At 48.3% G+C, this 25818-nt stretch overlaps 1 protein-coding gene across 1 annotated transcript in view; it reads left to right on the top strand.

Moving 5' to 3' along the window:
• Positions 1-24941, top strand: part of FNDC4 (fibronectin type III domain containing 4) — a 47336-nt gene extending 22395 nt beyond the window's left edge. Inside the window, exons 3-4 of the mRNA XM_083175119.1 lie at positions 658-773; positions 24672-24941. Coding sequence (XP_083031245.1) covers positions 658-773; positions 24672-24941 — 386 coding nt within the window. The remainder of the gene's footprint in view (positions 1-657; positions 774-24671) is intronic.
• Positions 24942-25818: the final 877 nt, after the last annotated feature.

Below are 25818 nucleotides of genomic sequence, written 5' to 3'. Positions count from 1 at the left end.
TGTGCCTACAGCACTACATATAATGTGTAATCCTACATCTGTGCGTACAGCACTACATATAACATGTAATCCTACATCTGTGCACACAGCACTACATATAACGTGTAATCCTACAGCTGTGCGTACAGCGCTACATATAACATGTAATCCTACAGCTGTGCGTACAGCACTACATATAACACACAAGTGAAGTGCCCATTGCGCCGGGGCTGAAGTGGTAACCCTTTCAGTGCTGCGGCCTCTATTAACCATGTGACCAGGGGTCTCTGGTGGAATGCTAGGCCCAGGAGCTACACTGAGTATGACATGGCCCTGGTTCCCAGGGGGTCTTACACAGCACCTGGAGGGGTTTGTACAAACATTTAGGTTTTGTTTCCTGCATTAAATGATTCAGCAGCAACAGCCCAGATGTCCGGTACCTTCCCCGCCAGTGGTGTCCCGGCATCTGAAGGGGTAATACCTGGCCCATGTGAGTAATAGACAGATGGTCACAGCTAGTGCCAGTTACCCACGCCTCATCCTCTGCCAGCCTATTCTCAGTGGCATCACCATCTGTCAGCCGGGCTGGTGGGATTCCCCTGAGGCTCTTGACACAGACTGGTAGAAGCAGAGTCACCGCCTGTGTTTCATCTGTTTCTTGTTTGTTTCATGTTTCAGACCGACCCCCCTCTCCGGTCAATGTCACCGTCACACAGCTAAAGGCCAACTCTGCCACCGTGTCCTGGGATGTCCCCGAAGGTGACATCATCATTGGATATGCAATATCTCAGCAGGTGAGGAGACACTGAGTAATATATGTATTATAATTCTATGGATGATACGCCATAATGTGTGTAGGGACCCTCATCTTCCTAATGTAGGCCAGCAGTAACCTCTAGCTGTACAGTAAGAGTACCCTAATGCCGGGCTATTCCCTAACCTCTCTCCTGGGGTGGGGAGTCACCAAGCAGTAACCTCTAGCTGTACAGTAAGAGTACCCTAATGCCGGGCTATTCCCTAACCTCTCACCTGGGGTGGGGAGTCACCAAGCAGTAACCTCTAGCTGTACAGTACATGTACCCTAATGCCAGGCTATTCCCTAACCTCTCACCTGGGGTGGAGAGTCACCAAGCAGTAACCTCTAGCTGTACAGTAAGAGTACCCTAATGCCAGGCTATTCCCTAACCTCTCACCTGGGGTGGAGAGTCACCAAGCAGTAACTTCTAGCTGTACAGTACATGTACCCTAATGCCGGGCTATTCCCTAACCTCTCACCTGGGGTGGAGAGTCACCAAGCAGTAACCTCTAGCTGTACAGTAAGAGTACCCTAATGCCAGGCTATTCCCTAACCTCTCACCTGGGGTGGAGAGTCACCAAGCAGTAACCTCTAGCTGTACAGTAAGAGTACCCTAATGCCAGGCTATTCCCTAACCTCTCACCTGGGGTGGGGAGTCACCAAGCAGTAACCTCTATCCGTATAGTACATGTACCCTAATGCCAGGCTATTCCCTAACCTCTCACCTGGGGTGGGGAGTCACCAAGCAGTAACCTCTATCTGTATAGTACATGTACCCTAATGCCAGGCTATTCCCTAACCTCTCACCTGGGGTGGGGAGTCACCAAGCAGTAACCTCTAGCTGTACAGTAAGAGTACCCTAATGCCAGGCTATTCCCTAACCTCTCACCTGGGGTGGGGAGTCACCAAGCAGTAACCTCTAGCTTTATAGTACATGTACCCTAATGCCAGGCTATTCCCTAACCTCTCACCTGGGGTGGGGAGTCACCAAGCAGTAACCTCTAGCTGTACAGTAAGAGTACCCTAATGCCAGGCTATTCCCTAACCTCTCACCTGGGGTGGGGAGTCACCAAGCAGTAACCTCTAGCTGTACAGTAAGAGTACCCTAATGCCAGGCTATTCCCTAACCTCTCTCCTGGGGTGGGGAGTCACCAAGCAGTAACCTCTAGCTGTACAGTAAGAGTACCCTAATGCCAGGCTATTCCCTAACCTCTCACCTGGGGTGGGGAGTCACCAAGCAGTAACCTCTATCTGTATAGTACATGTACCCTAATGCCAGGCTATTCCCTAACCTCTCACCTGGGGTGGGGAGTCACCAAGCAGTAACCTCTAGCTGTACAGTAAGAGTACCCTAATGCCAGGCTATTCCCTAACCTCTCACCTGGGGTGGGGAGTCACCAAGCAGTAACCTCTAGCTGTACAGTAAGAGTACCCTAATGCCAGGCTATTCCCTAACCTCTCACCTGGGGTGGGGAGTCACCAAGCAGTAACCTCTAGCTGTACAGTAAGAGTACCCTAATGCCAGGCTATTCCCTAACCTCTCACCTAGGGTGGGGAGTCACCAAGCAGTAACCTCTAGCTGTACAGTAAGAGTACCCTAATGCCAGGCTATTCCCTACCCTCTCACCTGGTGTGGGGAGTCACCAAGCAGTAACCTCTAGCTGTACAGTAAGAGTACCCTAATGCCAGGCTATTCCCTAACCTCTCACCTGGGGTGGGGAGTCACCAAGCAGTAACCTCTATCTGTATTGTAAATGTACCCTAATGCCAGGCTATTCCCTAACCTCTCTCCTGGGGTGGGGAGTCACCAAGCAGTAACCTCTAGCTGTACAGTACATGTACCCTAATGCCAGGCTATTCTCTAACCTCTCACCTGGGGTGGGGAGTCACCAAGCAGTAACCTCTAGCTGTACAGTACATGTACCCTAATGCCAGGCTATTCCCTAACCTCTCAGCTGGGGTGGGGAGTCACCAAGCAGTAACCTCTAACTGTACAGTAAGAGTACCCTAATGCCAGGCTATTCCCTAACCTCTCACCTGGGGTGGGGAGTCACCAAGCAGTAACCTCTAGCTGTACATTAAGAGTACCCTAATGCCGGACTATTCCCTAACCTCTCACCTGGGGTGGGGAGTCACCAAGCAGTAACCTCTGGCTGTACAGTAAGAGTACCCTAATGCCAGGCTATTCCCTAACCTCTCACTTGGGGTGGGGAGTCACCAAGCAGTAACCTCTAGCTGTACAGTAAGAGTACCCTAATGCCAGGCTATTCCCTAACCTCTCACCTGGGGTGGGGAGTCACCAAGCAGTAACCTCTATCTGTATAGTACATGTACCCTAATGCCAGGCTATTCCCTAACCTCTCACCTGGGGTGGGGAGTCACCAAGCAGTAACCTCTAGCTGTACAGTAAGAGTACCCTAATGCCAGGCTATTCCCTAACCTCTCACCTGGGGTGGGGAGTCACCAAGCAGTAACCTCTAGCTGTACAGTAAGAGTACCCTAATGCCAGGCTATTCCCTAACCTCTCACCTGGGGTGGGGAGTCACCAAGCAGTAACCTCTAGCTGTACAGTAAGAGTACCCTAATGCCAGGCTATTCCCTAACCTCTCACCTAGGGTGGGGAGTCACCAAGCAGTAACCTCTAGCTGTACAGTAAGAGTACCCTAATGCCAGGCTATTCCCTACCCTCTCACCTGGTGTGGGGAGTCACCAAGCAGTAACCTCTAGCTGTACAGTAAGAGTACCCTAATGCCAGGCTATTCCCTAACCTCTCACCTGGGGTGGGGAGTCACCAAGCAGTAACCTCTATCTGTATTGTAAATGTACCCTAATGCCAGGCTATTCCCTAACCTCTCTCCTGGGGTGGGGAGTCACCAAGCAGTAACCTCTAGCTGTACAGTACATGTACCCTAATGCCAGGCTATTCTCTAACCTCTCACCTGGGGTGGGGAGTCACCAAGCAGTAACCTCTAGCTGTACAGTACATGTACCCTAATGCCAGGCTATTCCCTAACCTCTCAGCTGGGGTGGGGAGTCACCAAGCAGTAACCTCTAACTGTACAGTAAGAGTACCCTAATGCCAGGCTATTCCCTAACCTCTCACCTGGGGTGGGGAGTCACCAAGCAGTAACCTCTAGCTGTACAGTAAGAGTACCCTAATGCCGGACTATTCCCTAACCTCTCACCTGGGGTGGGGAGTCACCAAGCAGTAACCTCTGGCTGTACAGTAAGAGTACCCTAATGCCAGGCTATTCCCTAACCTCTCACTTGGGGTGGGGAGTCACCAAGCAGTAACCTCTGGCTGTACAGTAAGAGTACCCTAATGCCAGGCTATTCCCTAACCTCTCACCTGGGGTGGGGAGTCACCAAGCAGTAACCTCTATCTGTATAGTACATGTACCCTAATGCCAGGCTATTCCCTAACCTCTCACCTGGGGTGGGGAGTCACCAAGCAGTAACTTCTAGCTGTATAGTACATGTACCCTAATGCCAGGCTATTCCCTAACCTCTCACCTGGGGTGGAGAGTCACCAAGCAGTAACCTCTAGCTGTACAGTAAGAGTACCCTAATGCCAGGCTATTCCCTAACCTCTCACCTGGGGTGGGGAGTCACCAAGCAGTAACCTCTGGCTGTATGGGAATACAGCAGGTATAGGAGTGTCACAGGACAGCGGGGGATGGGTGACAGTGTTACCCCTTATCTGTAGGACAGGGGAATACAGCAGGTATAGGGGTGTCACAGGACAGCGGGGGGACGGGTGACAGCGTTACCCCTTATCTGTAGTACAGGGGAATACAGTAGGTATAGGGGTGTCACAGGACAGCGGGGGGACGGGTGACAGCGTTACCCCTTATCTGTAGTACAGGGGAATATAGCAGGTATAGGGGTGTCACAGGACAGACGGGTGCCAGTGTTACATTCAGCCAATCAGCGTGCGCCGTGCGGCCAGTGTTTTCAAAACAGAAGCGCTTCCCGCTCCGCCGCATAGCCCTAGTGATTTCTTATTCACTGAAGGGACCCCCCACCGCCGCCAGCTTTATACTCAGCACTGCAGGAGGTAACCGCGCGGCAAGGACACCACTGCAGGTCTTGCTCCTGTCAGACGCCAGCCTGGACCCCCCTGCCCGCTCCCCAGATGGCGCAACAGGTACCCCGGCACCGGGGCGCCCCCACCCCGACTTGCCTGGGGCGCTCCGGTGCCTTGCACCGGCCCTGTATAGGGGTTTCACAGGACAGCCGGGGACGGGTGACAGCATTACCCCTAATCTGTAGTACAGGGGAATACAGCAGGTATAGGGGTGTCACGGAACAGCGGGGGATGGGTGACAGCGTTACCCCTTATCTGTAGGACAAGGGAATACAGAAGGTATAGGGGTGTCACAGGACAGCGGGGGACAGGGACAGCGTTACCCCTTATCTGTAGGACAGGAGAATACAGCAGGTATAGGGGTGTCACAGGACAGCGGGGGGGATGGGTGACAGCGTTACCCCTTATCTGTAGGACAGGGGAATACAGCAGGTATAGGGGTGTCACAGGACAGCGGGGGGACGGGTGACAGCGTTACCCCTTATCTGTGGGACAGGGGAATACAGCAGGTATAGGGGTGTCACAGGATAGCGGGGAGTAGATAAGGCACACTTTTTCTTCAAACTAATTGGTTTTGACAGGTCCACGCCCCTTTTATACAGTTTGTCCACGCCCCCATTTATCCGCGTTTGATATGAAAGTGGTATAAATAATATTAACCCCCGTATTAAAATATAATTGGTTTGATACTGTAACTTCATACACGGATATTGGCTATGTGAAATAACACATATATAAAGTACGCTTAATGATATCTTAACCAGCTGGAAGAATTTCTAAACATAATGCTAAAAAAGTTGTTAGAAAAATATGGTATACAACAGATATATAATTCGTAGAAATGTAGATCTTGTTTTATATCAAATTTGATTTGTGTAGGATGTCGCGCAACGCCGATCATCAAAACAGCCGGCTGAAAGCCAGTTATTATAACGTATTAAAGCCGGGTAGCGGCTTTGATAAATATTATAAAGCTTTGAAAAATAAATTTAAAAGATCCGATGTGAGAAAATGGTTACAAGAGCAAGACGCGTACACATTGCACAAACCGGCTAGAAAAAACTATAAAAGGAATATGATATGCGTATCGGATATAAATCAACAGTGGCAATGTGATTTGGTATCACTCATAGATCTGGCAAAGCACAACGACGGCGTAAAATATATACTAACCGTCATCGATATATTCAGTAAGAGGGCCTGGGCTGAAAGTCTGACTGCTAAGAGCGCGACGACTGTCGCTAAGGCTTTTGAAAAATTATTCCAACAGGGGGACGTACCGCGGAAACTACAAACCGATAATGGTAAAGAGTTTCTAAACAAAGTCCTAAAAAAGTTGTTAGAAAAATACGGTATACAACATTTCACAACCAATAATGATGTGAAAGCAGCCGTTATAGAACGCTTCAATAGGACTTTAAAAACACGAATGTGGCGATATTTCACGGCGAATAATACATACCGATATATAGACGTTTTACAAGCGTTCATTACCAGTTATAATAACACATACCATAGAACGATTAAGCGGGCGCCGAATGAGGTGGATGGCTCTAATGCGCTGGATGTCTTCAAGACGATATATGGCGATTACTTTAGAAGTAAGAAAACAAAGGCTTGTTTAGCGGTCGGGGACCACGTTCGTATCTCAAAATATAAGGATATATTTCAGAAAGGTTACGAACAGAGTTTTTCTGAGGAAATATTTGTAATACGCGGCGTGAACACTAAAGGACTTAAGCCGCTTTACACGTTGGAGGATCTCTACGGGGAGGCTATAACGGGTAGTTTTTACCCCGAAGAACTTCAAAGTATACCGAAAAACTATAATAGGATTTACAAAGTGGAGAAGATTTTAAAAAATAAGACGGTTAGAGGGAGGAAACACGTATTAGTCAAGTGGCGTGGATACCCCACAAAATTTAACAGTTGGGTCGCTGCATCGGAGATAAAAGATATATAAACAAAGAGGAAGATGGATGACGAACCCTTCTACATAACATTGCCGAGTAACGCCTCAGCCGATACATTTTCACAAAATAAGATTTCTGACTATACCACAAAGTTAGCAAGGCCTATAGACTTAAGTGGAGATTGGGAAGTAGCTCTTACAGAAATACAATACCCACACACCTGGAATACAATCGATGTGCGTGATTGTGTGTTGAAAATAACAAAGTGGGATGGGACGAGCGGTACAGCAACGAGGGTTTGCGTTAAACCGGGGTTTTATGAAACCATCGGGGCGTTACTGTTTTCTTTCAACGCTGAAATTGACCGACATAAACTGGATGGTTTAAAACTATTGTACGATCCGCTTGAACGAGAGATAATCATCGACAACAAGGCGATGTACAACATCTCAGCCGGTCCTAAATTGTCGAGAATACTGGGGTTATACCCGAAAACTAAGTTTTTAAAACCGTGCGCCGACATCAGCGGAGGGCAATATACGCTCTTCGTGTACACAGATATTATCGAACATCAGAGGGTCGGTGATAGTTATGTTCCGTTGTTGCGCACCGTTGAAATAAAGGGCCGTAACAACGAGATGGTCACTATACGGTATGAGAAGCCCGATTATGTTCCGTTGTGCAAGACGCATTTTGACACTATAGCCATAGAGATAAAGAATGATCAGAACGAAAACATGTCATTCAAGTTTGGGAAAGCGAACGTGAAACTACATTTCAGACGCCGCAAATCCGAATTTTATTAAAGACAATGGTGGCCGTTAAAAATTATGGTGACCCGGGGCTCTACGCGCAATATTATAAAACACAGGCCGGTAATGGATTACCCGGTTTTCACGGCAGCGCGTATATGTACGGGTGCGGTTTAGGTGGAATTTTTCGAAGCCTGTTCAGAAAAGCGGTACCGCTTTTCCGAAGAGGGCTGGCGATAGCAAAGCCCCACGTGAAGAATGCAGCACGCAACATCGCGAAAGACGTCATCGGACAAGCCACAGCGGCGGTTGTGAGCAAAATACACGACGCAAATCAAGCGAAGCAAGATGGATCAGGTTTAATCTATGCCAGGAAAGGGGCGGCTAAAAATAAACGGAAGCGGGCAATACGACTTCCGACATGGTGCAGACCCCTTTTAAACAAAAAACGGAGCAGACGCGGCTTAATTAAAAAAAGGAAACCGAAGCGAAGGGTCGGTGATATTTTTTAAGCATGTCTTTCATACACAATGAATCCATGGAATGCGCAAAATCTGAACTTGATCTTTTTGACGTACCACCGACGCAGACCAGCGTAGAGAAAAGCCTCTACGTCGAAGTTCAACCTTTGGCGGCATTATCCGAGACCGCGCCGCTTGAATTCTACATAGCGGCCAGCGGGGAACACTACTACGATCTGAACAACACGTTGCTGTAAGTGACCTGCAAGATCGTACGGCCTGATAACACTGCTATACCTCAAGACGCCAAGGTCGCTCTTATTAATTACCCCATAGCAACTTTATTTAGCCAGGTTGATGTCACTTTGGGCGATAGGCTCATATCGCAGTCCAATAATCTTTACGCTTATAGGGCCTACATAGAGACCATACTGAATTATAGCTCAGATGCGTTATCCACAAAACACACAACTGGATTATTCTACAAAGATGTGGCTGGAGAACACAACACAAGAACCCTGGATGGTGTAAACACAGGGTTTATAAAAAGGGCAAGAACAACGGCACAAAGTCGAACGGTTGAATTATTGGGGCCGCTACACTGTGACCTTTTTCATCAACATAAACTAATATTGAACGCCGTGGACTTGAAGATAAAACTCATCAGAAACAAAGATGCTTTCTGCTTAATGTCTGCTGAAGCGGAGGCCTTTAAAATTCAGATTGTTGCAGCGTCCCTGTTTGTGAAAAGGGTTCAGGTCTCACCCGCAGTCCGGATTGGACACGCCCAGGCCTTACTGACCACCAACGCCAAATATGCGATCGATAGAGTGGGCATGAAGATCTATAGCATACCGACGGGGAGTCGCGTATTTAATTTAGAAAATCTGTTTTTAGGACAGGTGCCAAAAACCGTTATAGCCGCTTTTGTAGATAATGAAGCGTTTTCAGGAGCCTATGACAAAAACCCTCTACGGTTTGAACATAAAAATGTAAACTTCGCATCCCTATACCTGGACGGTACACCGCATCCGGCCAAACCATTTCAACCAGACTTTGAACACGGTAATGCGGTTCGCGAGTATATGTCACTCATTCAGATCACAAATAAGCAGAAATCAGATTCGGGTATACTAATTGACCGTGAAGAGTACCTCAACGGCTACACACTATTTGCTTTTGATCTGTCGCCTGAACAGGAATGCGCGGAGCATCTGTCTCTAATCAGAACCGGAAATCTACGAGCTGAATTCCGGTTTGCAGGAGCACTAGACCGGACAGTCAACATAATAATATACGCATTATTTGATAATATCATCGAGATCAACCAGCGGCGCGATGTGTTGTATGATTATCTATAAATGAAATAAATAATTTTTATATTTATCGTATATTTACCAATATTCATCACCCCATCAGCGATATGAACACATTACAGATAAATTGTATACTGTACGCTAATCCGGTGACGCGTCTGTTTTTTAAAGGGACCTACCCGTGTGATATGCTTCCGAGCGGTAAACTATCGCAATACCCCTGCGCGTTTGTAATCAACACACACACCAGCGCCCAACCGGGGGAGCATTGGTTGGCCGTTTATTTTAACAACCAGCGCGAGTGTTACTTTTTGGACTCTTACGGTTTAGAACCTGACAACCCCCTATTCCCAAAGGCCATAATAAATTTTTTAAACTCAAATTCAAAAAGAATTTACCACCAAAATAAGCAGTTGCAAGGTTTTAACAGTACCGTTTGTGGACAATATTGTATATACTTTATATTTTTCATGTGTAAAAATTACAAATATACAGATGTGTTGGACCGTTTTAGTTTTGATACAAAACGTAATGATCGCTATGTATCAAACTTTGTAAGACGTCTCCCTAGAAGTCATTGTTTGAGTCGATATACGGGTAACTGTATACAGTCCTGTGTCACCAGTAACCAACATGTGTTTGATAAAAATAATGTGTAATACAAAATTGCTTGTGTAACTTGTAACTAATGTTGTGATTATTTTGCTGTAAATACATTTTGTCTGTACCAATAAAATATGATTATGATTTATAAAATGCTGTTTTGTTCTTTGATTCTAACCAGATTGTCTGCAAAAATATGCAATCACACGATATAAAGTTCAATAAGCAAGATTTTTTAATAGAAAGTAACCATAAGCAATGTACATACAGCATTTCAATCACAACATTAGTTACAAGTTACACAAGCAATTTTGTATTACACATTATTTTTATCAAACACATGTTGGTTACTGGTGACACAGGACTGTATACAGTTACCCGTATATCGACTCAAACAATGACTTCTAGGGAGACGTCTTACAAAGTTTGATACATAGCGATCATTACGTTTTGTATCAAAACTAAAACGGTCCAACACATCTGTATATTTGTAATTTTTACACATGAAAAATATAAAGTATATACAATATTGTCCACAAACGGTACTGTTAAAACCTTGCAACTGCTTATTTTGGTGGTAAATTCTTTTTGAATTTGAGTTTAAAAAATTTATTATGGCCTTTGGGAATAGGGGGTTGTCAGGTTCTAAACCGTAAGAGTCCAAAAAGTAACACTCGCGCTGGTTGTTAAAATAAACGGCCAACCAATGCTCCCCCGGTTGGGCGCTGGTGTGTGTGTTGATTACAAACGCGCAGGGGTATTGCGATAGTTTACCGCTCGGAAGCATATCACACGGGTAGGTCCCTTTAAAAAACAGACGCGTCACCGGATTAGCGTACAGTATACAATTTATCTGTAATGTGTTCATATCGCTGATGGGGTGATGAATATTGGTAAATATACGATAAATATAAAAATTATTTATTTCATTTATAGATAATCATACAACACATCGCGCCGCTGGTTGATCTCGATGATATTATCAAATAATGCGTATATTATTATGTTGACTGTCTGGTCTAGTGCTCCTGCAAACCGGAATTCAGCTCGTAGATTTCCGGTTCTGATTAGAGACAGATGCTCCGCGCATTCCTGTTCAGGCGACAGATCAAAAGCAAATAGTGTGTAGCCGTTGAGGTTCTCTTCACGGTCCATTAGTATACCCGAATCTGATTTCTGCTTATTTGTGATCTGAATGAGCGACATATACTCGCGAACCGCATTACCGTGTTCAAAGTCTGGTTGAAATGGTTTGGCCGGATGCGGTGTTCCGTCCAGGTATAGGGATGCGAAGTTTACATTTTTATGTTCAAACCGTAGAGGGTTTTTGTCATAGGCTCCTGAAAACGCTTCATTATCTACAAAAGCGGCTATAACGGTTTTTGGCACCTGTCCTAAAAACAGATTTTCTAAATTAAATACGCGACTCCCCGTCGGTATGCTATAGATCTTCATGCCCACTCTATCGATCGCATATTTGGCGTTGGTGGTCAGTAAGGCCTGGGCGTGTCCAATCCGGACTGCGGGTGAGACCTGAACCCTTTTCACAAACAGGGACGCTGCAACAATCTGAATTTTAAAGGCCTCCGCTTCAGCAGACATTAAGCAGAAAGCATCTTTGTTTCTGATGAGTTTTATCTTCAAGTCCACGGCGTTCAATATTAGTTTATGTTGATGAAAAAGGTCACAGTGTAGCGGCCCCAATAATTCAACCGTTCGACTTTGTGCCGTTGTTCTTGCCCTTTTTATAAACCCTGTGTTTACACCATCCAGGGTTCTTGTGTTGTGTTCTCCAGCCACATCTTTGTAGAATAATCCAGTTGTGTGTTTTGTGGATAACGCATCTGAGCTATAATTCAGTATGGTCTCTATGTAGGCCCTATAAGCGTAAAGATTATTGGACTGCGATATGAGCCTATCGCCCAAAGTGACATCAACCTGGCTAAATAAAGTTGCTATGGGGTAATTAATAAGAGCGACCTTGGCGTCTTGAGGTATAGCAGTGTTATCAGGCCGTACGATCTTGCAGGTCACGTACAGCAACGTGTTGTTCAGATCGTAGTAGTGTTCCCCGCTGGCCGCTATGTAGAATTCAAGCGGCGCGGTCTCGGATAATGCCGCCAAAGGTTGAACTTCGACGTAGAGGCTTTTCTCTACGCTGGTCTGCGTCGGTGGTACGTCAAAAAGATCAAGTTCAGATTTTGCGCATTCCATGGATTCATTGTGTATGAAAGACATGCTTAAAAATTATCACCGACCCTTCGCTTCGGTTTCCTTTTTTTAATTAAGCCGCGTCTGCTCCGTTTTTTGTTTAAAAGGGGTCTGCACCATGTCGGAAGTCGTATTGCCCGCTTCCGTTTATTTTTAGCCGCCCCTTTCCTGGCATAGATTAAACCTGATCCATCTTGCTTCGCTTGATTTGCGTCGTGTATTTTGCTCACAACCGCCGCTGTGGCTTGTCCGATGACGTCTTTCGCGATGTTGCGTGCTGCATTCTTCACGTGGGGCTTTGCTATCGCCAGCCCTCTTCGGAAAAGCGGTACCGCTTTTCTGAACAGGCTTCGAAAAATTCCACCTAAACCGCACCCGTACATATACGCGCTGCCGTGAAAACCGGGTAATCCATTACCGGCCTGTGTTTTATAATATTGCGCGTAGAGCCCCGGGTCACCATAATTTTTAACGGCCACCATTGTCTTTAATAAAATTCGGATTTGCGGCGTCTGAAATGTAGTTTCACATTCGCTTTCCCAAACTTGAATGACATGTTTTCGTTCTGATCATTCTTTATCTCTATGGCTATAGTGTCAAAATGCGTCTTGCACAACGGAACATAATCGGGCTTCTCATACCGTATAGTGACCATCTCGTTGTTACGGCCCTTTATTTCAACGGTGCGCAACAACGGAACATAACTATCACCGACCCTCTGATGTTCGATAATATCTGTGTACACGAAGAGCGTATATTGCCCTCCGCTGATGTCGGCGCACGGTTTTAAAAACTTAGTTTTCGGGTATAACCCCAGTATTCTCGACAATTTAGGACCGGCTGTGATGTTGTACATCGCCTTGTTGTCGATGATTATCTCTCGTTCAAGCGGATCGTACAATAGTTTTAAACCATCCAGTTTATGTCGGTCAATTTCAGCGTTGAAAGAAAACAGTAACGCCCCGATGGTTTCATAAAACCCCGGTTTAACGCAAACCCTCGTTACTGTACCGCTCGTCCCATCCCACTTTGTTATTTTCAACACACAATCACGCACATCGATTGTATTCCAGGTGTGTGGGTATTGTATTTCTGTAAGAGCTACTTCCCAATCTCCACTTAAGTCTATAGGCCTTGCTAACTTTGTGGTATAGTCAGAAATCTTATTTTGTGGAAATGTATCGGCTGAGGCGTTACTCGGCAATGTTATGTAGAAGGGTTTGTCATCCATCTTCCTCTTTGTTTATATATCTTTTATCTCCGATGCAGCGACCCAACTGTTAAATTTTGTGGGGTATCCACGCCACTTGACTAATACGTGTTTCCTCCCTCTAACCGTCTTATTTTTTAAAATCTTCTCCACTTTGTAAATCCTATTATAGTTTTTCGGTATACTTTGAAGTTCTTCGGGGTAAAAACTACCCGTTATAGCCTCCCCGTAGAGATCCTCCAACGTGTAAAGCGGCTTAAGTCCTTTAGTGTTCACGCCGCGTATTACAAATATTTCCTCAGAAAAACTCTGTTCGTAACCTTTCTGAAATATATCCTTATATTTTGAGATACGAACGTGGTCCCCGACCGCTAAACAAGCCTTTGTTTTCTTACTTCTAAAGTAATCGCCATATATTGTCTTGAAGACATCCAGCGCATTAGAGCCATCCACCTCATTCGGCGCCCGCTTAATCGTTCTATGGTGTGTGTTATTATAACTGGTAATGAACGCTTGTAAAACGTCTATATATCGGTATGTATTATTCGCCGTGAAATATCGCCACATTCGTGTTTTTAAAGTCCTATTGAAGCGTTCTATAACGGCTGCTTTCACATCATTATTGGTTGTGAAATGTTGTATACCGTATTTTTCTAACAACTTTTTTAGGACTTTGTTTAGAAACTCTTTACCATTATCGGTTTGTAGTTTCCGCGGTACGTCCCCCTGTTGGAATAATTTTTCAAAAGCCTTAGCGACAGTCGTCGCGCTCTTAGCAGTCAGACTTTCAGCCCAGGCCCTCTTACTGAATATATCGATGACGGTTAGTATATATTTTACGCCGTCGTTGTGCTTTGCCAGATCTATGAGTGATACCAAATCACATTGCCACTGTTGATTTATATCCGATACGCATATCATATTCCTTTTATAGTTTTTTCTAGCCGGTTTGTGCAATGTGTACGCGTCTTGCTCTTGTAACCATTTTCTCACATCGGATCTTTTAAATTTATTTTTCAAAGCTTTATAATATTTATCAAAGCCGCAAAAACTCCCCGGCTTTAATACGTTATAATAACTGGCTTTCAGCCGGCTGTTTTGATGATCGGCGTTGCGCGACATCCTACACAAATCAAATTTGATATAAAACAAGATCTACATTTCTACGAATTATATATCTGTTGTATACCATATTTTTCTAACAACTTTTTTAGCATTATGTTTAGAAATTCTTCCAGCTGGTTAAGATATCATTAAGCGTACTTTATATATGTGTTATTTCACATAGCCAATATCCGTGTATGAAGTTACAGTATCAAACCAATTATATTTTAATACGGGGGTTAATATTATTTATACCACTTTCATATCAAACGCGGATAAATGGGGGCGTGGACAAACTGTATAAAAGGGGCGTGGACCTGTCAAAACCAATTAGTTTGAAGAAAAAGTGTGCCTTATCTACTGCGGGGGACGGGTGACAGTGTTACCCCTTATCTGTAGTACAGGTGAATACAGCAGGTATAGGGGTGTCACAGGATAGCGGGGGATGGGTGACAGTGTTACCCGTTATCTGTAGTACTTGGGAATACAGCAGGTATAGGGGTGTCACAGGACAGAAGGGGACGGGTGACAGCATTACCCCTTATCTGTAGTACAGGGGAATACAGCAGGTATAGGGGTGTCACAGGACAGCGGGGGACGGGTGACAGTGTTACCCCTTATCTGTAGGACAGGGGAATACAGCAGGTATAGGGGTGTCACAGGACAGTGGGGGGACGGGTGACAGCATTACCCCTTATCTGTAGTACAGGGGAATACAGCAGGTATAGGGGTGTCACAGGATAGCGGGGGACGGGTGACAGTGTTACCCGTTATCTGTAGGACAGGGGAATACAGCAGGTATAGGGGTGTCCCAGGACAGCGGGGACGGGTGACAGTGTTACCCCTTATCTGTAGTACAGGGGAATACAGCAGGTATAGGGGTGTCACAGGATAGCGGGGGACGGGTGACAGTGTTACCCCTTATCTGTAGTACAGGGGAATACAGCAGGTATAGGGGTGTCACAGGATAGCGGGGGACGGGTGACAGTGTTACCCGTTATCTGTAGGACAGGGGAATACAGCAGGTATAGGGGTGTCCCAGGACAGCGGGGACGGGTGACAGTGTTACCCCTTATCTGTAGTACAGGGGAATACAGCAGGTATAGGGGTGTCACAGGATAGCGGGGGACGGGTGACAGTGTTACCCGTTATCTGTAGGACAGGGGAATACAGCAGGTATAGGGGTGTCCCAGGACAGCGGGGACGGGTGACAGTGTTACCCCTTATCTGTAGTACAGGGGAATACAGCAGGTATAGGGGTGTCACAGGATAGCGGGGGACGGGTGACAGTGTTACCCCTTATCTGTAGTACAGGGGAATACAGCAGGTATAGGGGTGTCACAGGATAGCGGGGGATGGGTGACAGTGTTACCCCTTATCTGTAGTACAGGGGAATACAGCAGGTATAGGGGTGTCACAGGACAGCGGGGGACGGGTGACAGTGTTACCCCTTATCTGTAGGACAGGTGAATACAGCAGGTATAGGGGTGTCTCAGGACAGCAGGGGGACAGGTGACAGTGTTACCCCTTATCTGTAGTACAGGGGAATACAGCAGGTATAGGGGTGTCACAGGACAGCGGGGGGATGGGTGACAGTGTTACCCGTTATCTGTAGGACAGGGGAATACAGCAGGTATAGGGGTGTCACAGTACAGTGGGGGACAGGTGACCGTGTTACCCCTTATCTGTAGGACAGGGGAATACAGCAGGTATAGGGGTGTCACAGGACAGTGGGGGGACGGGTGACAGCGTTACCCCTTATCTGTAGTACAGGGGAATACAGCAGGTATAGGGGTGGCACAGGACAGCGGGGGGACAGGTGACAGTGTTACCCCTTATCTGTAGAACAGGGAAATACAGCAGGTATAGGGGTGTCACAGGACACCGGGGGGACGGGTGACAGTGTTACCCCTTATCTGTAGGACAGGGGAATACAGCAGGTATAGGGGTGTCACAGGACAGCGGGGGGACGGGTGACAGCGTTACCCCTTATCTGTAGGACAGGGGAATACAGCAGGTATAGGGGTGTCACAGGACAGTGGGGGACGGGTGACAGTGTTACCCCTTATCTGTAGTACAGGGGAATACAGCAGGTATAGGGGTGTCACAGGACAGTGGGGGACGGGTGACAGTGTTACCCCTTATCTGTAGTACAGGGGAATACAGCAGGTATAGGGGTGTCACAGGACAGCGGGGGACAGGTGACAGTGTTACCCCTTATCTGTAGTACAGGGGAATACAGCAGGTATAGGGGTGTCACAGGACACCGGGGGGACGGGTGACAGTGTTACCCCTTATCTGTAGGACAGGGGAATACAGCAGGTATAGGGGTGTCACAGGACAGCGGGGGACAGGTGACAGCGTTACCCCTTATCTGTAGGACAGGGGAATACAGCAGGTATAGGGGTGTCACAGGACAGCGGGAAGATGGGTGACAGTGTTACCCCTTATCTGTAGTACAGGGGAATACAGCAGGTATAGGGGTGTCGCAGGACAGTGGGGGGACGGGTGACAGCGTTATCCCTTATGGTAGTACAGGGGAATACAGCAGGTATAGGGGTGTCACAGGACAGTGGGGGACGGGTGACAGTGTTACCCCTTATCTGTAGGACAGGGGAATACAGCAGGTATAGGGGTGTCACAGGACAGTGGGGGACGGGTGACAGTGTTACCCCTTATCTGTAGTACAGGGGAATACAGCAGGTATAGGGGTGTCACAGGACAGTGGGGGACGGGTGACAGTGTTACCCCTTATCTGTAGGACAGGGGAATACAGCAGGTATAGGGGTGTCACAGGACAGTGGGGGGACGGGTGACAGCGTTACCCCTTATCTGTAGTACAGGGGAATACAGCAGGTATAGGGGTGTCACAGGACACCGGGGGGACGGGTGACAGTGTTACCCCTTATCTGTAGGACAGGGGAATACAGCAGGTATAGGGGTGTCACAGGACAGCGGGGGGACGGGTGACAGCGTTACCCCTTATCTGTAGGACAGGGGAATACAGCAGGTATAGGGGTGTCACAGGACAGCGGGGGGACAGGTGACAGCATTACCCCTTATCTGTAGGACAGGGGAATACAGCAGGTATAGGGGTGTCACAGGACAGCGGGGGGACGGGTGACAGCGTTACCCCTTATCTGTAGTACAGGGGAATACAGCAGGTATAGGGGTGTCACAGGACAGCGGGGGACGGGTAACAGTGTTACCCCTTATCTGTAGGACAGGGGAATACAGCAGGTATAGGGGTGTCACAGGACAGCGGGGGGATGGGTGACAGCTTTACCCCTTATCTGTAGGACAGGGGAATACAGCAGGTATAGGGGTGTCACAGGACATCGGGGGGACGGGTGACAGTGTTACCCCTTATCTGTAGTACTGGGGAATACAGCAGGTATAGGGGTGTCACAGGACAGCGGGGGATGGGTGACAGTGTTACCTCTTATCTGTAGTACAGGGGAATACAGCAGGTATAGGGGTGTCACAGGACAGCAGGGGGACAGGTGACAGTGTTACCCCTTATCAGTAGTACAGGGGAATACAGCAGGTATAGGGGGTGTCACAGGACAGCGGGGGATGGGTGACAGCGTTACCCCTTATCTGTAGGACAGGGTAATACAGCAGGTATAGGGGTGTCACAGGACAGCGGGGGACGGGTAACAGCGTTACCCATTATCTGTAGTACAGGGGAATACAGCAGGTATAGGGGTGTCACAGGACAGCGGGGGGACAGGTGACAGCATTACCCCTTATCTGTAGTACAGGGGAATACAGCAGGTATAGGGGTGTCACAGGACAGGGGGGGGACAGGTGACAGCGTTACCCGTTATCTGTAGGACAGGGGAATACAGCAGGTATAGGGGTGTCACAGGACAGCGGGGGGACAGGAGACAGCGTTACCCCTTATCTGTAGGACCGGGGAATACAGCAGGTATAGGGGTGTCACAGGACAGCAGGAGGACAGGTGACAGTGTTACCCCTTATCTGTAGTACAGGGGAATACAGCAGGTATAGGGGTGTCACAGGATAGCGGGGGATGGGTGACAGTGTTACCCCTTATCTGTAGTACAGGGGAATACAGCAGGTATAGGGGTGTCACAGGACAGTGGGGGGAGGGGAGACAGCGTTACCCCTTATCTGTAGTGCAGGGGAATACAGCAGGTATAGGGGTGTCACAGGACAGTGGGGGGACGGTTGACAGCGTTACCCCTTATCTGTAGGACAGGGGAATACAGCAGGTATAGGGGTGTCACAGGACAGGGGGGGACGGGAGACAGCGTTACCCCTTATCTGTAGTACAGGGGAATACAGCAGGTATAGGGGTGTCACAGGACAGCGGGGGACGGGTAACAGCCTTACCCCTTATCTGTAGTACAGGGGAATACAGCAGGTATAGGGGTGTCACAGGACAGCGGGGGACGGGTGACAGTGTTACCCCTTATCTGTAGGACAGGGGAATACAGCAGGTATAGGGGTGTCACAGTACAGTGGGGGACAGGTGACCGTGTTACCCCTTATCTGTAGTACAGGGGAATACAGCAGGTATAGGGGTGTCACAGGACAGCGGGGGATGGGTGACAGTGTTACCCCTTATCTGTAGGACAGGGGAATACAGCAGGTATAGGGGTGTCACAGGACAGCGGGGGATGGGTGACAGTGTTACCCCTTATCTGTAGGACAGGGGAATACAGCAGGTATAGGGGTGTCACAGGACAGCGGGGGACAGGTGACAGTGTTACCCCTTATCTGTAGGACAGGGGAATACAGCAGGTATAGGGGTGTCACAGGACAGCGGGGGACGGGTGACAGTGTTACCCCTTATCTGTAGGACAGGGGAATACAGCAGGTATAGGGGTGTCACAGGACAGCGGGGGACAGGGACAGCGTTACCCCTTATCTGTAGGACAGGGGAATACAGCAGGTATAGGGGTGTCACAGGACAGCGGGGGGACGGGTGACAGCGTTACCCCTTATCTGTGGGACAGGGGAATACAGCAGGTATAAGGGTGTCACAGGACAGCGGGGGACGGGTGACAGTGTTACCCCTTATCTGTAGTACAGGGGAATACAGCAAGTATAGGGGTGTCACAGGATAGCGGGGGATGGGTGACAGTGTTACCCCTTATCTGTAGTACAGGGGAATACAGCAGGTATAGGGGTGTCACAGGACAGCGGGGGACGGGTGACAGTGTTACCCCTTATCTGTAGGACAGGTGAATACAGCAGGTATAGGGGTGTCTCAGGACAGCAGGGGGACGGGTGACAGTGTTACCCCTTATCTGTAGTACAGGGGAATACAGCAGGTATAGGGGTGTCACAGGACACCGGGGGGACGGGTGACAGTGTTACCCCTTATCTGTAGGACAGGGGAATACAGCAGGTATAGGGGTGTCACAGGACAGTGGGGGACGGGTGACAGTGTTACCCCTTATCTGTAGGACAGGGGAATACAGCAGGTATAGGGGTGTCACAGGACAGTGGGGGACGGGTGACAGTGTTACCCCTTATCTGTAGTACAGGGGAATACAGCAGGTATAGGGGTGTCACGGGACAGTGGGGGGACGGGTGACAGCGTTACCCCTTATCTGTGGGACAGGGGAATACAGCAGGTATAGGGGTGTCACAGGACAGCAGGGGGACAGGTGACAGCGTTACCCCTTATCTGTAGGACAGGGGAATACAGCAGGTATAGGGGTGTCACAGGACAGCGGGGGGACAGGTGACAGTGTTACCCCTTATCTGTAGTACAGGGGAATACAGCAGGTATAATTGTGTCACAGGACAGCGGGGGACGGGTGACCGTGTTACCCCTTATCTGTAGGACAGGGGAATACAGCAGGTATAGGGGTGTCACAGGACAGCGGGAAGACGGGTGACAGCGTTACCCCTTATCTGTAGGACAGGGTAATACAGCAGGTATAGGGGTGTCACAGGACAGCGGGGGACAGGTGACAGCGTTACCCCTTATCTGTAGTACAGGGGAATACAGCAGGTATAGGGGTGTCACAGGACAGCCGAGGACGGGTGACAGTGTTACCCCTTATCTGTAGGACAGGGGAATACAGCAGGTATAGGGGTGTCACAGGACAGCGGGGGAACGGGTGACAGTGTTACCCCTTATCTGTAGGACAGGGGAATACAGCAGGTATAGGGGTGTCACAGGACAGTGGGGGACGGGTGACAGTGTTACCCCTTATCTGTAGGACAGGGGAATACAGCAGGTATAGGGGTGTCACAGGACAGCGGGGGATGGGTGACAGCGTTACCTCTTATCTGTAGTACAGGGGAATACAGCAGGTATAGGGGTGTCACAGGACAGTGGGGGACGGGTGACAGTGTTACCCCTTATCTGTAGTACAGGGGAATACAGCAGGTATAGGGGTGTCACAGGACAGCGGGGGACGGGTGACAGTGTTACCCCTTATCTGTAGTACAGGGGAATACAGCAGGTATAGGGGTGTCACAGGACAGCGGGGGGATGGGTGACAGTGTTACCCCTTATCTGTAGTACAGGGGAATACAGCAGGTATAGGGATGTCACAGGATAGCAGGGGATGGGTGACAGTGTTACCTCTTATCTGTAGTACAGGGGAATACAGCAGGTATAGGGGTGTCACAGGACAGTGGGGGACAGGTGACAGTGTTACCCCTTATCTGTAGTACAGGGGAATACAGCAGGTATAGGGGTGTCACAGGACAGCGGGGGACGGGTAACAGCGTTACCCCTTATCTGTAGTACAGGGGAATACAGCAGGTATAGGGGTGTCACAGGACAGCGGGGGGACAGGTGACAGCATTACCCCTTATCTGTAGTACAGGGGAATACAGCAGGTATAGGGGTGTCACAGGACAGTGGGGGACAGGTGACAGTGTTACCCCTTATCTGTAGTACAGGGGAATACAGCAGGTATAGGGGTGTCACAGGACAGCGGGGGACGGGTAACAGCGTTACCCCTTATCTGTAGTACAGGGGAATACAGCAGGTATAGGGGTGTCACAGGACAGTGGGGGACAGGTGACCATGTTACCCCTTATCTGTAGGACAGGGGAATACAGCAGGTATAGGGGTGTCACAGGACAGTGGGGGGACGGTTGACAGCATTACCCCTTATCTGTAGTACAGGGGAATACAGCAGGTATAGGGGTGTCACAGGACAGCGGGGGACAGGTAACAGCGTTACCCCTTATCTGTAGTACAGGGGAATACAGCAGGTATAGGGGTGTCACAGGATAGCGGGGGACGGGTGACAGTGTTACCCCTTATCTGTAGGACAGGGGAATACAGCAGGTATAGGGGTGTCACAGGACAGCGGGGGACGGGTGACAGTGTTACCCCTTATCTGTAGTACAGGGGAATACAGCAGGTATAGGGGTGTCACAGGACAGCGGGGGACGGGTGACAGTGTTACCCCTTATCTGTAGTACAGGAGAATACAGCAGGTATAGGGGTTTCACAGGACAGCGGGGGACAGGTGACAGTGTTACCCCTTATCTGTAGTACAGGGGAATACAGCAGGTATAGGGGTGTCACAGGACAGCGGGGGACAGGTGACAGTGTTACCCCTTATCTGTAGGACAGGGGAATACAGCAGGTATAGGGGTGTCACAGTACAGTGGGGGACAGGTGACCGTGTTACCCCTTATCTGTAGGACAGGGGAATACAGCAGGTATAGGGGTGTCACAGGACAGTGGGGGGACGGTTGACAGCGTTACCCCTTATCTGTAGTACAGGGGAATACAGCAGGTATAGGGTTGTCACAGGACAGCGGGGGGACAGGTGACAGTGTTACCCCTTATCTGTAGTACAGGGGAATACAGCAGGTATAGGGGTGTCACAGGACAGTGGGGGACAGGTGACAGTGTTACCCCTTATCTGTAGTACAGGGGAATACAGCAGGTATAGGGGTGTCACAGGACAGCGGGGGGACAGGTGACAGTGTTACCCCTTATCTGTAGTACAGGGGAATACAGCAGGTATAGGGGTGTCACAGGACAGCGGGGGACGTGTGACAGCGTTACCCCTTATCTGTAGGACAGGGGAATACAGCAGGTATAGGGGTGTCACAGGACAGTGGGGGGACGGTTGACAGCATTACCCCTTATCTGTAGTACAGGGGAATACAGCAGGTATAGGGGTGTCACAGGACAGCGGGGGACAGGTAACAGCGTTACCCCTTATCTGTAGTACAGGGGAATACAGCAGGTATAGGGGTGTCACAGGATAGCGGGGGACGGGTGACAGTGTTACCCCTTATCTGTAGGACAGGGGAATACAGCAGGTATAGGGGTGTCACAGGACAGCGGGGGACGGGTGACAGTGTTACCCCTTATCTGTAGTACAGGGGAATACAGCAGGTATAGGGGTGTCACAGGACAGCGGGGGACGGGTGACAGTGTTACCCCTTATCTGTAGTACAGGAGAATACAGCAGGTATAGGGGTTTCACAGGACAGCGGGGGACAGGTGACAGTGTTACCCCTTATCTGTAGTACAGGGGAATACAGCAGGTATAGGGGTGTCACAGGACAGCGGGGGACAGGTGACAGTGTTACCCCTTATCTGTAGGACAGGGGAATACAGCAGGTATAGGGGTGTCACAGTACAGTGGGGGACAGGTGACCGTGTTACCCCTTATCTGTAGGACAGGGGAATACAGCAGGTATAGGGGTGTCACAGGACAGTGGGGGGACGGTTGACAGCGTTACCCCTTATCTGTAGTACAGGGGAATACAGCAGGTATAGGGTTGTCACAGGACAGCGGGGGGACAGGTGACAGTGTTACCCCTTATCTGTAGTACAGGGGAATACAGCAGGTATAGGGGTGTCACAGGACAGTGGGGGACAGGTGACAGTGTTACCCCTTATCTGTAGTACAGGGGAATACAGCAGGTATAGGGGTGTCACAGGACAGCGGGGGGACAGGTGACAGTGTTACCCCTTATCTGTAGTACAGGGGAATACAGCAGGTATAGGGGTGTCACAGGACAGCGGGGGACGTGTGACAGCGTTACCCCTTATCTGTAGGACAGGGGAATACAGCAGGTATAGGGGCAGTGCCAGATTAAGACAGGGGGGCCCCCTTGCACTTGTCATTACTGGCCGCAAACTGCATGGGGGACTATTACACTGTCAAAACACAGAGTAAAGGCAGTATAAACTTGGTCAATGGGTAACTTCAGGGGGGATATATATTGCATTGTCTGCACGTTTGTTCTACCTACACATTGACAAAGGGTCTAGTCCCCGAAACGTTGGTTTTGGTCACGTTTTAATACAAGTATTTTTGCAAAATCCTGTGAGTGCCGCTGTTTGTCCTTACTATACTGCATCCCAGATCCTGAGGGCACCAAGGTAGCTGCACCGTCTAGTTGGAGTGCCGGGCCGCACAAGTACATATATATATATATATATATATATATATATATATATATATATATATATATATATATATATATATATATATATATATATATACACATACATACATACATACATACATACATACATACATACATACATATATACCACATGAAAAGCCTGTGTTTGTCCCTCTGCACCTTACTCTGTAGGAGACCTCACAGTACCAGTGCGGCCTCTGATTAAAAACCCTCCCATGACTAGGCTGCTGCTGCTGTTATCCATGGGCCTGAGAAGCATGTAATGAGCTCCACCAATCAGAGCTCAGCACAAACGTCTCAGCCTCTGCCCTCTGGTGCAAAGTGTCCACTCCCAGTAATGCACTGCACGCTTGGCTTCCGATGCTCAGCACCATTAATCATTGTCACATTGGCAGATAGGTGAAGCTGCAGCACTACCCCACTCCCATGCACAAAACCTTTAGCTAAAAAAAAAATAAAAAAAAGTTTAAAAAAAAAATACATGCCAACCACAGGGGGGCCCTAGCTAGAGGGGGCCCAGGGGCACTGACCCATTGTGCCCCCATTATAATCCGGCCCTGTATAGGGGTGTCACAGGACAGCGGGGGGACGGGTGACAGTGTTAACCCTTATCTGTAGGACAGGGGAATACAGAAGTTATAGGGCCCCCCGGACAAGCAGGTATAGGGGGCCCCCATGTGAGCAGGTATAGGGGCCCCTGTGTATTATATGGGCTGTACTATGAAGGGTCCCCTGGAAAACACAGTATTTCCTAGAGAAGGCCCCAGTTGTCCTGCTTTTCTGAGTACAGCTACAGACTGTGGATCCCTGTCTTATTACTGATCCCTACTTTCTCCTCAGAGGCAGGATGGGCAGATCCACAGATTCATACGAGAGGTGAACACCACAAACCGAGCCTGCGTGTTGTGGGACCTGGAAGAGGACACTGACTATATAATACAGGTGCAGTCTATTGGTCTGTACAGCGAGAGCCAGGCCAGTCAGAGAATCCACTTCCGTACCCTGAAGGAGACCGACCGCCTGCCGTCCAACAGCTCAAATCAAGGTATTATTATGGGGTATTTATATGGCGCCACAAGGGTTCTGCAGCACCTGACAATACATAGATGAGGGGAATACTACGGTGTATATGTATGTGTGTATATATTATTATGGGGTATTTATATGGCGCCACAAGGGTTCTGCAGCACCTGACAATACATAGATGAGGGGAATACTACGGTGTATATGTATGTGTGTATATTATTATGGGTTATTTATATGGGGCCACAAGGGTTCTGCAGCACCTGACAGTACATAGATGAGGGGAATACTACGGTGTATATGTATGTGTGTATATTATTATGGGATATTTATATGGCGCCACAAGGGTTCTGCAGCACCTGACAATACATAGATGAGGGAATACTACAGTGTATATGTATGTGTATATATTATTATGGGTTATTTATATGGCACCACAAGGGTTCCGCAGCACCTGACAGTACATAGATGAGGGGAATACTACGGTGTATATGTATGTGTGTATATTATTATGGGTTATTTATATGGCGCCACAAGGGTTCTGCAGCACCTGACAATATATAGATGAGGGGAATACTACGGTGTATATGTATGTGTATATATTATTATGGGATATTTATATGGTGCCACAAGGGTTCTGCAGCACCTGACAGTACATAGATGAGGGGAATACTACGGTGTATATGTATGTGTGTATATATTATTATGGGATATTTATATGGGGCCACAAGGGTTCTGCAGCACCTGACAATACATAGATGAGGGGAATACTACGGTGTATATGTATGTGTATATATTATTATGGGATATTTATATGGGGCCACAAGGGTTCTGCAGCGCCTGACAGTACATAGATGAGGTGATACTACGGTGTATATGTATGTGTATATATTATTATGGGTTATTTATATGGGACCACAAGGGTTCTGCAGCATCTGACAATACATAGATGAGGGGAATACTA

Source organism: Crinia signifera, chromosome 3 (genome assembly GCF_055691185.1).
Source record: "Crinia signifera chromosome 3, ASM5569118v1, whole genome shotgun sequence".
Taxonomy (NCBI): Eukaryota; Metazoa; Chordata; class Amphibia; order Anura; family Myobatrachidae; genus Crinia; species Crinia signifera.
The sequence above is the reverse complement of the archived record's forward strand: the minus strand, read 5'-3'. Positions and strand labels throughout refer to the sequence as shown.